At 39.6% G+C, this 14,752-nt stretch overlaps 1 protein-coding gene across 2 annotated transcripts; it reads right to left on the minus strand.

The window, feature by feature from the left end:
* Positions 1 to 59: 59 nt before the first annotated feature.
* LOC110990038 (putative uncharacterized protein DDB_G0284213) lies at positions 60 to 14,728 on the minus strand. 2 transcript variants are annotated; one of them, XM_022254818.2, is made up of 16 exons: positions 14,663 to 14,728; positions 12,271 to 12,376; positions 11,696 to 11,732; positions 11,050 to 11,179; positions 10,565 to 10,621; positions 10,166 to 10,227; positions 9,494 to 9,650; positions 7,969 to 8,048; positions 7,432 to 7,591; positions 6,637 to 6,708; positions 6,145 to 6,243; positions 5,466 to 5,563; positions 4,259 to 4,349; positions 3,796 to 3,961; positions 3,138 to 3,219; positions 60 to 2,196 (listed from the first exon to the last, which is right to left on the minus strand). In XM_022254818.2, exons 1-16 carry the CDS (start codon positions 14,711 to 14,713, stop codon positions 2,136 to 2,138), a joined length of 1,509 nt encoding a protein of 502 aa, XP_022110510.2. In that variant the 5' UTR covers positions 14,714 to 14,728; the 3' UTR covers positions 60 to 2,135. The 2 variants fall into 2 exon arrangements, with proteins under 2 accessions (XP_022110510.2, XP_086997570.1); XM_087141444.1 differs by lacking the exon at positions 14,663 to 14,728 and adding an exon at positions 14,451 to 14,597.
* Positions 14,729 to 14,752: the final 24 nt, after the last annotated feature.

The following is a 14,752-nucleotide window of genomic DNA, read 5'->3' on the forward strand; positions in this document are numbered from 1 at the left end:
ACTTGTTGCAGAAAAAAACAATCTTTCATCTTTTCTTTCCATCAAAGACAAAAGACAAATTTCAAGTTAAATTACTTAGTAGCTTTATTTCACTTCACTGTTTTGTGAATTGTAAGTAGTAAAAATTTCAGTTAATGTAGGAAACACGTTCCATAAAATATAACACATGGATTAATCATCAAAACAGTTTTATTTAGTATGTTTTTACAAGCTGCTCTTAAATAAATGTACAATAAATAGAGGGAGTAGTGTATATTGACATGTGAATGAAATCCAGAAAAAGAAGAAGTTAAATCATGATAAAAACTGTTTTCGTTTACAATAATTTACAAGTGTAAAGGTTCAGATTTCTGTTTACTTGTACATTTAAGTTTTCTCTTTCTCAGCGCTCGTTTGTCAACAGGTGGATCGCTAAAATAACCAGTTTCTAACAACTAAAAAAATGAAACTAAAAACTGGCTGCAATGTTAGATTGAAGTGTTTTTCTTACATCCTTTTGATTTGTTTCAATTATTTTCCTATCAGAGAAGCTGAAGGAGAAAGTTTTTACTTTAGGGTGTCAATATTGATAAATACATGACATAAATTAACTTCAAATATTGGTATATTCTCTAAATGCATGAACTTGAGAAAAGTGTTTTCCAATTGTGACAGAAATGGGCATTGTAAAAACATTGAGTCAAGCAACTTGATTCATGTAAATTTCGGTCAACACCCTTTCTCCCCACTTTAGTTCTCAAATTAGTAGCACGTATAGTTACAAGAGCATTGCCCTTGACACCAAAATATACAAATATGCAAAGGAAGAAACAGCAAGAACTAGCAAATTTGACTTCAGCTGCATAGATATTTTCCTGTTACACTGCACTTATCTTTCGACTGAATTAATTATTTGGAGAAATACTTTTCACGTTTATTTCCCCCAAATTACTGATTTTCTTTTATTTCTTGGTAACGGAAATTTTTTTCAGTTCATTTCTTATATTGCACACATCTGCGATTACCTAGGATTATTATCTAAATAGAATCCATTGAAAAGTGAAAATCATGAAAGATAACAAGCAGCCCAAATAAAACATCTACTTATATTTTTCAGTTCTTCAAAAAATGGTTTCTGCATGCACAGGAAAACTGTGAAATGTTAAGCAGCAAAAAATTGCTGCTTAACATTTCACAATACGTTAAGTAGTGTTTCCCAAACAAAACTGCACCTTACTGCAAGAGAAATACAGGTACAATTTTAATCTCAATCAAAATCCAACTCATCAGATTTGATACAGCGGGCGCAATGCAAGTCTTTCTTTCCAATGCAGAGGATTTTCTGTGTTAAATGTAAACTTTTAGATTTCCATTGAGACAATTGAGTTTGGAAATGAAAACCAAGAAGCTAGCGTTATATTTCATTCCATTTCATTATTCTGGTAAGTTAAACTAAGGAACGGTGTTATAAAATACCAAAGTGTATACATCACAAACACAATTGTGTGTGTAAAAGCCCTAATGTGAGAATCAGCACATGAACCAACACGGGCACGTGCTCCATTTGTTTGCACTTTTCTATACTAAATTTAAAATGATGTCAGATTTGGTACTCTATACTATAGATACAAAGGAAATACATTTTCTATCCTCAAGGTCAGAATCCTCGGTTGTAAAGAAATGACTGTGTAGGTAGGCCTTCATCGTGTTAGGGGCACAATTCCTGCTGTCTGGAAAGACAGGAAAGTCACAACGTTCTTGGTCTCCACAATGTCGATATTTCTGCACGTGTAGCAGTCCCAACTGCCTGGTAACAAGTCAATGTGCACTGGTCTGTGTGCTTACAGCATGAAGTTAAAATTGATTTTTATCTGAATGTGCACAAACGAGGGGTAAGCAAGACCACTGAGTGCATGGCAGTGGTGATTTCCAAGTGTCAGCCCCATCTTTCCATTTGTTCCCACTGAAGGGGTGCTTGAGCACGGAATGCATGGAGGTTGGAGTACAGTGAAACTCAACAAACTCCACAACATGAGCACAGTGCATTGTCAGCAGAAGAGCGTTTCTTTTTCGTATACTTTGTTGAGAACCAGTTAAGACAGTGGAACCCAAACACAAAGAGCCAGAAATCCACTGTTAGACTTGCCTCCAGTCCTTCAGTCTAGCTTCCCGTATGTACAGTCCAGGACATCATTCTGTAAGGCCGATAGAAAATCCCTGTATCCAAAAAGGCAAAGCAAAACCAATGAAAAAGGGAAAATAACCTGCAGCAGTTAATGGTCTCTTCAAGAGATTCTTTCTCCCATACAACAGAATAAAAGTAAGCATGGCATGGAGAAAAAGATACTGAACTCATTCAAGCAGTAATTGAAAATGGCATTCACAGAGATGCCACTTTTCCAGTTCTATCTGGATTTCTCTATTTTTTTCTAAAAAACAAGACCCTTGAAATTCCCTTTTCCCCTTCTGGCTCAAAACAAAAGGCTGGAAAAGAAAACTGAATCGATTTGTGCTTGCTGCACTGTGCCGCCTTGCACGCCTTTTCTGGGCGTTAAGCGTGCTGAACACATTTATCACACAGCCTTGAATTCAAGTCTATCATGTCAGTCAGTGGTTCCCAATTGCAGTGGTTGTATGAATAGGTATATTGTACATAAGTCGAGAACCAACTACATCACGGTTGTGCTCGTGTTTTTTTGGCAAGCCGTGCCAGGCTGTTGATCAATATCTACAACCATGCTGCAATGTAACCTTGCACGGTTTGGAGTTAAAAATTTTATGATATACGTGTGCTTCATGCAACAGATTTCGTCAAAATATGGAAAAATGTAGAATTTTAGATAGAATGGACAACTTAAAAGCCATCAAATCAAACATGAAAAGTAAGTGGAACTTGACATGGTTGTAATGGAAGAGAATTCCTGTTGTTATGCGCTCTGCTCAGTACAATTGGTTGTGCGCTTTGATGCAATTTTCCAAGCAGACCCTGTGGCATCTCTGCATTCATTTTTAGCAACATTTGTGTGCGTGTGTGAAGCTATGCTTCAAGAAAGTTTAGTACTTTTAATATCCAAAGGTCCCAAAGCAGCTCCCCTTTCTTTGGCATCAGGAAAACTAAAAGCTTTCACAAAAGGGCAGAGAAGTCACTGGACACTCACCCTAACACAGGCTTCTCCGAATGGGGCACTACGTCTGGGACAGGATTTGCACTAGTCCTTGGCTTTGTTACAGCTGGTTTACCTGTTGATAGAGTGGAATGTGGTGATCATCTACAGGTGTGAAACGGTAATCATAGCGGGTAGAAAAAAAAAGGACACTCCAGGGAGAGTACCAAAATTCAGTATTGGGGGTTTTGTTTTGAAAGCCTTTCACTGGACCCTATTCTCATCAAGCTCGTGAAAATTGTACAAAGTAACACCTACAGTGTTACGCAGAAAGTGTCAAGCTGCTTTTCCAAACTAGCAACTTACTGTGCAGCAGTTTGATAGTGTACTGCAAACACCAGCAAATTGGTACTCCGTCAGTGAAGCATCAGAGCACTTTTCAACCCATTCACAGGTCATTTGATACACAATGATGGGATGATGGCATTTCTTACCAGAATGAGTAATACCTTGAAGTTTTGCAGAAGAAATATTCACAAATATTCACAAATACTCTGATGTTTCTAAGTCGGATATTCACAAAGTTTAACAGGTCAGAAAAGTGTTCAATCTTGATGTGAAGAGGTGTTGTTCACACGAGGGTGTTCCAAGTTTCTAAAACACTTCCTCTGCAATCGTGATTACAACAGCATCATTTAACCTCTGATTCTACCTGCATAAATTGTCTTGTGACCCTCAGAGTCCGACGATACGGTGGTCTTCTCCATCATTCGTGTGATGTTGCCAATGGTGGAACGAGCCAGGGGCGATGAATTCTGCAGCTCGGGATCTTGATCAAAGTTGGAATTGTATTCCGCCATCAGTTCTTCAACAGTCATCTAAAACCAGGGAACAACGGTATTTTTAGTCTGTTCTCTTTAAGAAATTCACAGCAATCTACCCCGACCTGGCCATGGACAAAATAACTTCTGTTAAGAAAAGAAAATTTCTGTTCAAAGAAAATTGTTTTCAAGATCTCATTTTGGGAATGGGAATTTGTTCGAAAATTTAGGGAAATATCCGAAAAAATCCATTTTATTCATTAAATTTGGGTAAAAAGATTTGGGTGGCTTTTCAAATGTCCTCTTGGAGCAAAATGCATTCATCTTCCTAAAACTAAGAGAGTCAATATTTACCTCCTTTTTAAGTTTTTGGCTTCCCATGATTTTAGTGAAATCAGTGTTTTTCATGTACTCCATCGCTGCTTTAAACGACACCAGTGTGTAGCTACATAAAAAGAGAAGACAAAATTAACCAGAGTAAGGAAGTCTGTTTAGAAGCTTTGACAACCTGTGAACAATATGGCAAAAACTAAGTACAGTTGAATTTTGTTCAAACAAAGCTAACCACTTTTTGCCGGTTGGAATTTGCATATGCGGGACGACTTCCCGGGCAATTTTCAAGATTTTCCGTTTTCAAAATTCTTTAAAAATTCATAACTTCATTTACTGGAAGTTAAGATCCACACGAATGACTGTCTGGTGGCTACTCTAATCTGACAGGCAACCTCCATTGACACCAAAGGATTGCAGCCAGGCCTGCTGCCAAGTAAAGAGCCCAGAATTGTGAGGTGTTACGTAATTTCCTTTGTTTCCGAAATTGTCTTTACAAATGCAGCCAGATCAGCGTGCAGCGGTATTGTATTGCTCATCGCTGGAGTGCTGGAGTACTTTTGTCCCCGCTGGTAAACAGTGGGCGCTGAATGCCACAAACAGTGGTATACTGTTTCAAAACAATGACGGATTACCTCCGCTAATACCAGCTGAAAAATGATGGCAACTCCTAGCAGCTCGGTCTTTTGTTTCCAAGTACAGTCTTTTGTTACAAGGCCTAGCTCCTTTGTCCGATTTCCGTGACCCTGGCTATGCGTACAAACCCAACGTACCCGGTACCGGAAACTCCGGAGGCAAGTGGTTAAGGAACCAGACAATTGACATTGTTATAACCAGGACTTCATTATAAAAATTTGCAGAATTTGCTCTTTATAACAGTGTTCTGTTCTTACAGTGTTCTTTATAAAGAGAGTTGACTGTATTTGTTTTTTTAAAGGGTAGCCAAGTTTGGAAGATCAGATTTCTGTTTGGGGGGGTTAAGCTTGAAGAAAAATGGTAAGATGTTCTTCAATAATTGTTGGAAATTTTCATCAGAGAAATGTTAAGTTACAGGAAGCTTCATAATTTTACTCCAGAAAGCTTGAAATCTTGACAGCAGAATTTAGTTTTACAAACACACACACACTTCATTGATGATTTGGAAGAATTCAGTACTCAAGCAACAGGGTTGTTGCTATCTGGTTCATAAGTGACTTCATCACAAGGGCGGATGTGCCACCAACATACTTACCCAACATCGTTGTGGTCCGACTTGACCCAATGGAAGTGTTCCATGTAGAACAGGTTGCTGGCAAGGTACTGACACTTGGCTTGGCTAATCACCAGAACCTGGCAGGATAACATTATAAACATCCTTTAAACATGATTTGCTCCACTAGTTTATTTTTGTTGACTGTGTACAGGAACTGTGGACAGAGCCCCCATGCTACCAGTGAAGAACACACATCTCACATGCACATACAGTGCAAGGTGGCAAGGTGCACAGGTCAAATTTTCGACAGAATGTGCACCAACTGGTAGCATCTGCCTGTGACAGAACTGCACCAGACAGCTGTTACAGAATGTGCATCACAGAGCCATATTAGGATATGTCTCTGATCTCAAAATTGCTCTCAAACACCAGACAGCTATTTGGGCTACAGTGTGTGGTTGGTATAATAGGTCCCTACTTTAAGCTGTGAATTCCATTTAAGATTAGCTAACCTTGTTAAATAAGTGCAGGATATTGGTACCAGATATTGTATGATCCCCATATAGGGAAACAAAGCTGCTTTTTATCCAATCAATTCTGTTTGAGCGTCTTATGAAAATTCATTCAAGGACTTTCAAAGATGGAGTTTGTTAGGAGATGCTAAGGGAGCATCTGAGAAAACTAAAAGTTGAGTATTGAGCTCCAAGGTCTTCTTCACCTGTAGGGGTATGAGTTCATCGGATGTAAGGCAAGGCAGCGAGTAGCCGGGGGCAAGATTCATTCTGAGATAGGCGGACACTTCATCAGTGATAGCATCCTGAAAAAAAAAAGAAATGAAAAAGCTGTCACAAATTACAATACGCCTTGCCCAAAGGACAATTTTATGACTCACTAGTGCAAAGCAAAATCATTACAAACAAAATGCAAAAACAAAAATACAGGTCGTCTTCATAATAATGAAGTGCTAACTTAGGTTACGCTTGCGGTTGCACCATGTACAAGGAAGAATTTCTTTTATGAGCGTGTGGATCTGAGAAGAACTGATGGTGAACCACACACTCATAACAGAGATTCTTCCCTGTACATGGTGCAACCGCAAGCCTAACCTAATTTAGTACTTCCACCATGCATGGCTTCAAGTCTTATCCCTAAGTGGCCATGAATTTCACAGATATAGAGCTCTGTATTTATGAAAATCAAAGATACCTACCAATGTTGATTTCAGACAGAGTAGTTTTTCTTGAGGGTTATTAATGCCGTCAAGTCTTGCCAACTCAACCACCTGGAAAACCAGTGCCAAAACTTAAAAATGACAGACTGACATAATTTTTGTCAAACAGCTTCAGAAACACATGGATCACATATCAGCACAGAAAGCAAAAAGTAAAGTCCAATGAAAGATGGTAAGACGAAATCAGCAAATAAGTTAGAAATTAAAATGGGTGTTAAGTCTCACATCTAGCAAATCTTTTTCCCAAGTGTGACTAAAGAGCAGGTTAAATGTTAAATCCAAGTTTGCCATAGCAACCCTAACCCAAGGGCTGCTGGCCCTAACCTTCCCTATTCACACAAAGTTAAACACCCATATGGGACTTTGTGCACAGAGGCTGTTGGACTTTGTTTTTCTGAGGTATGCCAAACCCAACACAAAAGCCAGCTGTTATGGGCCTACCAGACCTATCCCCACAGAATTAAACACTTTACTACTGTTTAATTCTGTGTGGCTGGAGTAGGTTAGGGTTAAACGTAGATTCCCACCTATTCACCTGTTGATTCACTGAACTCTTTGGCTACTACTCAAAATGATAAATTATTGATAAGGCAATATGGGTTTCAATTTTTTGCTAGAGGGGTGTCTGAGTGTTTTTGGACACCACATAACTCATTTTAGACACCTTATTTTATTACACAACGCATATGAAAAGTATAAACATGAGCAACTTGGATGCACTGCTTTCAAATGTCAGCTTATGCACCAACAGGTTTCACAGGGAATCAAACTCACAGCTGCTGGCAGTGGGCAGCAGAAGTCTTTATTGACCCCCAGCTGGTTTGCCTTGACCCCTTGCAGCTCTTGGACCCGCCTGTACAACACCTGGTCATCCTCGGCCATCTGCTGGCAGACTGCCTTGAAGACCTTGGTGTGAACTCCGCCCATGATGTAGCTGATTGCACGTCAGCACGCACAGCAGTAGAAAAAAAGCAACTGATTAGTATTAGAAAAAGATCCAACTTACCAGCATCAACTGCTGTATTATCAGATAGTACAAAGAGTGAAAGTTGATAGCATCTAAAACATTGCATGATCCACATGACATTGTCTTTTTGGTTTGTTTTGCCAACAGGGCCCATGTTCCATCCTTCCATGAGTTCCACGAGCGAGGTTTGGGCTTGTTTTTTGGTTGTATGTTTGGTGGATATGCAGTTTGCTATTAGTCGTGTACACGGCATGCCATTCTCACCTGTGATCACAAGCCTTGGCTTTCTTAAAGAGAAATGTTAGTGCTGTCAGCGGGTCCACGGTTGATGTTACATAACTCACCTCTCAAGTGCCACTGTTATTGCCTCTTCCAACCTACTGTCTGACTGTAGTCTGATGTAGTTATTTGTTTCACTGAATGCCTGATAGCAAGGACAGAGATATTAGCAGAGATTAATCTGATCTGTACAGAAGCTTGAAAAAGGTCAACTAGAATACCCTGAGAAACAGATTTGTCTGAAATGGGCAACCAGAACTTTCTTTTCACAAACCTTCACAAACCCTCTACATAAAAAACAGAAGACGCAACTAACTAAATGATTCAATTTTTGTATAAGCAAAGGTCACTTCGGGAAATCTCATCCATTAGTGAGTTTACCAGTATTTGAAACTCACAAAAGAAGGAATATGTCTCAATTAACTTGAATAACATTGCAAAAAAAAAGATATGGCAAAAGTAGCTAATTCACCCTGAGTTGAAGTGCGCCCTCATTGGCGAAAGAAAGACAAACTGGTAGGAAGTTTTCCAACTGGGTTCTTGCACGAAGACCACACATTCTAAGATAAATTCATTTCACGTACTAAGCGCGTACAAAATCATGTTCGTTTCCTTCCTCAACTTAGCTTTGCTTATTATTCAGGGTCCCCACTAGAGCGTCGTGAGCTTTTGTAATAGCAACAAGATGTCTGATGAATTATTTTGTTAGTCAATGACCTTACGTAATCAAATATGCAGAAGCCTTTTTTGAACTGTGAAAATTCCTTCATTTTCTCTCTTCATGTAAGAAAAATCATGATGTTCTTGCAACCGGGGTTTTCACAAGGATGTGAAACACATAAATATGAAGCCAGCGTTGAACTAAAAGCCATCCTGATGGTCATTAGCTTGCAAAAATTATTTTAAAGACAGATTCACGAACTTAAAAATCAGGTTCACTGTGATTTTAATTCTGTCACAGCAATTCTTTGCCTAACCGAAAGTCCAGTCGATATTTGAATAGTGCAGAATTTAGTAGGGTTTAATGGTGTTGATAAAAATCAGTTCATGATGCATCAAGGATTGATAATCACTTCTCATAACAATGTTACATAAAATGGCTTAACATCTCTTTTAAAAAACTTTTTGGCTTTATCATGTGTGTCATTACAAACGTCTATTGCAAATATATACGTGGGGTATATCTTCAGGAAAATCCCTGCAAGAACTATTTTTGACAGTTTATGTTGCACTCTATGTTGGCAACAGCCAAGGTACAGTGTCTCCATGTGAGACTATAGCATGTACAAGTATCGATCACTGGCTACGGCTCTCCACCACTGCCTATTTTGAGCAAAATTTGAAGCCGTAGTTGCAGGAGACAGGACCGAATTATGGCTACCCCTAGCATGCGCCACCCTATAGAACCCCATGTATTAAGTAAATTGATACACCAACAGTGTTGGGTGAACATACGTCAAATGCGCATTTGCTGGCTTGCCTATGGAGCAAGGTCGTGCCAAAGGACTGTCAATTTTATTTTAAAACAGGCCCTCTTTTGTTCCCGCTTGGAGCAGATTAAAAAAACAAGGATTTCATCTGTCTACCAACCAGTCTGGAGTGTTCCCAGATGCCTCGTAGCTTGCATGCTGTATCCATGAGGTACCCTGGCAGTATCATATACGTCTGGTTGAACTCAGAGATCTTCATCTGCATATTGCTCAGCTGGGCACGGTTCTCATGGAAGAGGCTGAGGAATTTACAATTCCTTTTTGGGGAAGAAGCAAGACACGGAAGGCTTTCGTTATAATGTTCACATTTCTCCTGGGATTGTTGTGACCATGAACTGTTATCTATACCTTAATTAAGGATGTTTTAATACTCCGTGGGAATTGGTCTGAAAAGTCTGGTGCTTGCGTGTGATCGACATGTAGGCATCAAAGTAACAAGGCTAACAAGCTCTTGGACAGCCCAGAATGCAAATTGGTCGAGTATAATCGAAATGTATCCACCAATAAGCAGCAGGGCTCTCAAGTTTGTGGACAACACTGAATTTATACTGCTTAATAAAACAATTTGAAGGACAAAGCCCACTATTGAAACTTTTGTCTTTTGACATAAAATTCTTTCAAAGCCATTTCTCCCAAACTGCATTAAAAAAGTGCATATAAAAGGAAAACAACGTCTGTCACTTTTTCCTGAAAGAGTTTTTACTCTATGATTTGCAGTTTCTGCAACTGTTGGATTGCATCCATAATAGTTAGAGCCTGTTTCCAAACTTACTCTGCATAGGTTGTGCGTGGTGTTAGAAACTCATCAGATAATCCCGCTGAACCCCTCCTTCCCTGTGGAAACAAACAATCCAACTGCATTTCATCAGCCGACCAAACAGCCAATCGGTTACAGCCATGCTACTAGTAATATCACTTCCTCTCATGCAATGCCTTACAAAATCACTCTGAATTTATGAATAAAATGCATCAATCAAGATAATTAAACAGAATGCAAACCTGTTTTCTAATCAGTCTTATTATGTGACCAATGTTTGATAACAGCGAACAAAGTATTCTGCTTTGCCGAGGAGCATAAAATTTGAGAAGGGTCAGGAAACATTTTTACAGATGGTACTATCTATCATTGAGTCTTAAATACAAACCAATTTAAATCTTATCTGAAACTTACTTTTCTGGCACCCTCTAGCGGTCTCTCGATAATCAACATCTTGAATGGCTTGTAATTCTGTTCAATGTACAACAACAGTGCATTACTACTTAGCACAGAAGGCTTAACATAAAAGGACTGTGCCCTTGCACACATCTTGGTTACACTCTTTGTTCCAGGGTTCTAGCTTTCAGCTGCCCTTGTCGGCAAATGGCAAATATTCACAAACCTTGGCTGTAATCCTGAGTAGCTGGCAAAGTACGGGCTCCAAGAATGTGCATTTGGCTGAAACTTTTACTACTTGACATTTACTGTAATCCCCCTTGTCCAGCTTAGCAGAAGCTTTATTTGCTTTCTTTTTTTCGCATCTTTATTCCTTGAATTTATTTTGTTGTCATAATTTTCTACATGTATTTTGGGCATATTCCACACATGGCATTATGGAAATAAACATTGTTGAATTTGAATTGAATATAACCACCCCACCAAATTTCCTATACACGCACCTTATTATAGCCCAGCTCCTCTGACAACACCCTTACGGTATCTTGTTGCCTGAATCCTTCTAGACATGTTATGATGCCATCCTCCACAGATATCGTCTTGGAATTGTCCTTATCTGTGCTAATATAATGACTGAAGACACAAAAAGGATTTCTTTACAACTTAAGAACTTTACAATCACGCCATTGAAGTTTTACACAAATAAAAGCAGTGGAATTTGGCAGAGGCATGAGACTGCACATTCCACAAGCAATTTAGCTGGCTACCAAGTGTGGAATATATTTGTAATGAGCACTTGTTTCTCCTAAAACAGAGGTATTGACTCTAATGTGCATTTCTGAATTATTATTATAAGCCATAAAAAGGGACCTTCAGAGTGTCATGCCACTTGAATTTCATAATGAAGACTTAAAACTTTCAGAAATATGCTGCTGCTGTAAAACAAATTAGAAATACTAGCACCTGATGAATGAATGCTCGAACATGAAATCCAAACCTGCATTCCTCAGTCCTTCAAAAACTTATAAGCTTTGTGTGTTCAAATGTGATCAGGTAAAGGATATGAATAAATGATTTATAATTATAATGAATAACTGCATTTATAGTTTTAAAATTTTGAACAAAGAATTTCAACTGACAGTTACTCACTCTTTTAACATGGGAGATGGTTTCAGTAAATGTGTTTCTGAAAAGAAAACAGCATAGAAAAATTATGTTATATTTGATCATCTCAACAAGAAACTAAATCAAAATAGTTTAATGATACAGCACTTCAAATCTTTTCAAATAGTGGACAGAGCATTTATAACAACCCTGGCAATGGGAAGATGCAGAAAATCTACATATTTCAAAAATTCTTATCTATCGCAGCCTTAGTGTCATATGAAATTTGGACTTGCATGGCCTGGTCTCTATTTTCTTTTATGGACTGCAAGTTACCCACGTCCTTGTTAGTTACCATTGTTCTGCACAAGCTCGTAAAAAAAAGCCATGTACAATACAGTCAATGAGTCTGTACTTCAAACAGTCTAAATTTTTATGCGACACCGAGACCTATTTCTTCAAAGTGAACAGGCCTCAAGTTCAGCTTAGTAACCAATGAGAACTTGTGTACTAATACTTTCAGTGACTGACACACAACATTTACTGTCAAACAAATGCTGAATACAATGGTGCTGTCAGAATATATAAGGCAGGAGTCAAGTTACTAGGACAAGACTTACGAACAAGTCCCAGGCTGATTGATACTCCAACCAACGAGGCAGTTTGCGGGATGCAGACTAGGTAGCAGTTGTCTTGAGCAATCTCAAACTCACCACGGAACCTTGTCTATTTTGAACATCAGAATGAAAAACAAATTAAAGCAACCTATGCAATGTAGGTGAATTACCACATGTCCACCACAAACCTTGTGTGATCACTCAATCATGCAGAAATACACCTGTGAGGTTGATTGAGAACAGAAATGCATACATGCTTAATGGTGCTTTTCCAGGATGTTCACACAAGGTTACAGTACAATGTACATGAACCAATTTCATCCCACACCTGTATTATGTTAAATTACATCCTTGCCCAATCCAATGTCCGAGGGGCTATGAATGTCGTTATTACTGTGGTCCCTTTGAAGAAATGGTGAATGGATTTTATTTATGTAAAGATCCACAATTTCCTTTGAGATTTCCTGACATCGCCACCCCCCTGCTTCCAAAATGGTCGAGCCGATATGTGATTAGTGTGGTTCCCTTACCACAGATTTCACAGATGTCTCTCATAATCTTAACAAGAGTAGTCGGAATTATAGGGACTGGTATCCAAAGCAACATAAACGTTCATTACGCGAATACGTTGCGTCTGTTCTTTGTCATGTGACATACGGCCACAGACAATAATATAGGTTAAACTCTACAAAAACACGCAAACCCGGTAGTTTGATATGGGTAGAATTTCAGTATAAGGGTCTTTAGGGGTAGATTTGCTCCAGAAAGCACAAAACGCCATAGTGTATGGAACCATCAAAAAGATGGCCCCAGAAAGGTCTACTATGGAGTACAGTAGATTCCCGTTATAGCACTCTCAACGGGACATCCTGACTGTTACTGCGTACCCATTCATGGACAGTCCAATCACTGACTTATCCCAATAACCATGTGACCACAGAAAGTGATATGTCATCAGAAAACCCAAGTGAAAATGGACCAGAAATGTCACGCCGAACACAATCGGCAAAAAGGCGAGATTTGCTACACGAAGATATACGTACAATTTAAGCTGCTGATTTTCTTTATCGGTAGAAAGAATCCTTTAGGTAACAAAATACTACATGTAGGGTTGAAGGTCAACTCGACTGTTTGCCAACTCGACTCCTGACCAACTTGACGGTTGACCAACTCGATCGTTGAACCAACTCATTCGTTGACCAACTCGACTTTATACTCGAGTCAATTCGACCAATTACCAACTCAATAAACCCACGAAATTGACTGAAATGCAATCAATAAATGAACTTGTGCCAATGAGATACTCCCCCCCCAAAAAAATTCCCAATTTGAGAAGAAGCACGCACACACGAACCCTCGAAATCTGTCACCCACTGTGCGCATGCACGGATCGCATCACGAACAGTAAAACGAATTACATGCGTGATCCAGAACTAGGAAAAAATGCGTTCCTTCAAAGCCCTGTCCCTGTTGCACCATTTGTACGGTCGAGTTGGTGGAGAATCGAGTTGGTCGAGAGCCGAGTTGACTCAAGTCGAGTTGGCAAACAGTTGAGTTGACCTGACACCACATGTACATGTAGTGGTATGTCAATGTTGATTATTTGTGTCCCTAACTACACGGTGTAGTACACCACGAGAATAAATAAAAAGTGGGAAAATAATCACTACAATGTCACCACAGCAAAGCCTCGTGGGCGCGGCTCACCATGGTGAGCTCGTGCTCGCGATCACGCTGCATGGATGTCTCAGTGTGTGTCTGCACTCTGTGTGATCGCTACTTGTGTCCAAGATGGCCGGCCGATTGCAGGGGCCTTGCGATGCGGTTTCATATGCGTTGATTTTCTAAGATTCTGATTTTCCAAGGTAAAGGGCGCTGTAACCGGAATTATTTCACACATTTTATATATGGTTCTCCGGGCCGAAAATTGTGAGCATTAGAACCTATATCCCGAAAAGCGTACCCCGAGAACTGTGGGGTCCGACGTCAGAGGAGCGGATGTCGGCAAATGGTCGGACCCCACAGTTCTGGGGGTACGAAAAGCATTGTAAACGGGAGCGCTGACCACATAAAAATGTACACAGTGAATGGGCGTGAGGTTGGGGAAGTGCAAATAGAGCGTTATATCGGTAAGAGCGTTATATCAGGGAGCGCTATAGCGGGAATCTACTGTAGTACCTTACCGTTCGTGAAGAAGCCGTGGCCGGCCATGTAGCCTTATCTGCTAATGCCTGCCGCGCCGCGGTCCGGTGGGCCTAACGTTACTTAACGTTAGCACTTTCCCAATCAACAGACAGATCGAGAACAAAATGAATATCATTCAATTGAATGGATATACAGTTTCCATTTCCACTGAATTCAATCATATTCACACGGCCAGTTTAGGCAGAAATACCTGTAAACATTTGTACATCGGGTTGAACTCCAAATCGTCCTGCTCCGCCATCTTGTCAACTGTGACCCAAATGAGACAACAATGACCAAT

This window comes from Acanthaster planci, linkage group LG09 (assembly GCF_054643075.1).
Source record: "Acanthaster planci isolate LZ-2023a linkage group LG09, COTS_SCS, whole genome shotgun sequence".
Taxonomy (NCBI): domain Eukaryota; kingdom Metazoa; phylum Echinodermata; class Asteroidea; order Valvatida; family Acanthasteridae; genus Acanthaster; species Acanthaster planci.

Coding starts and splice junctions, on each gene's coding strand:
- LOC110990038 (XM_022254818.2), bottom strand. CDS start 14,713: ATGGCGGAGCAGGACGATTTGGAGTTCAACCCGATGTACAAATGTTTA. Junction 10,228..10,564: donor CGCTAGAGGGTGCCAGAAAA/GTAAGTTTCAGA, acceptor TTGTTTCCACAG/GGAAGGAGGGGTTCAGCGGG. Junction 6,709..7,431: donor GCTGCCCACTGCCAGCAGCT/GTGAGTTTGATT, acceptor CTGGTTTTCCAG/GTGGTTGAGTTGGCAAGACT.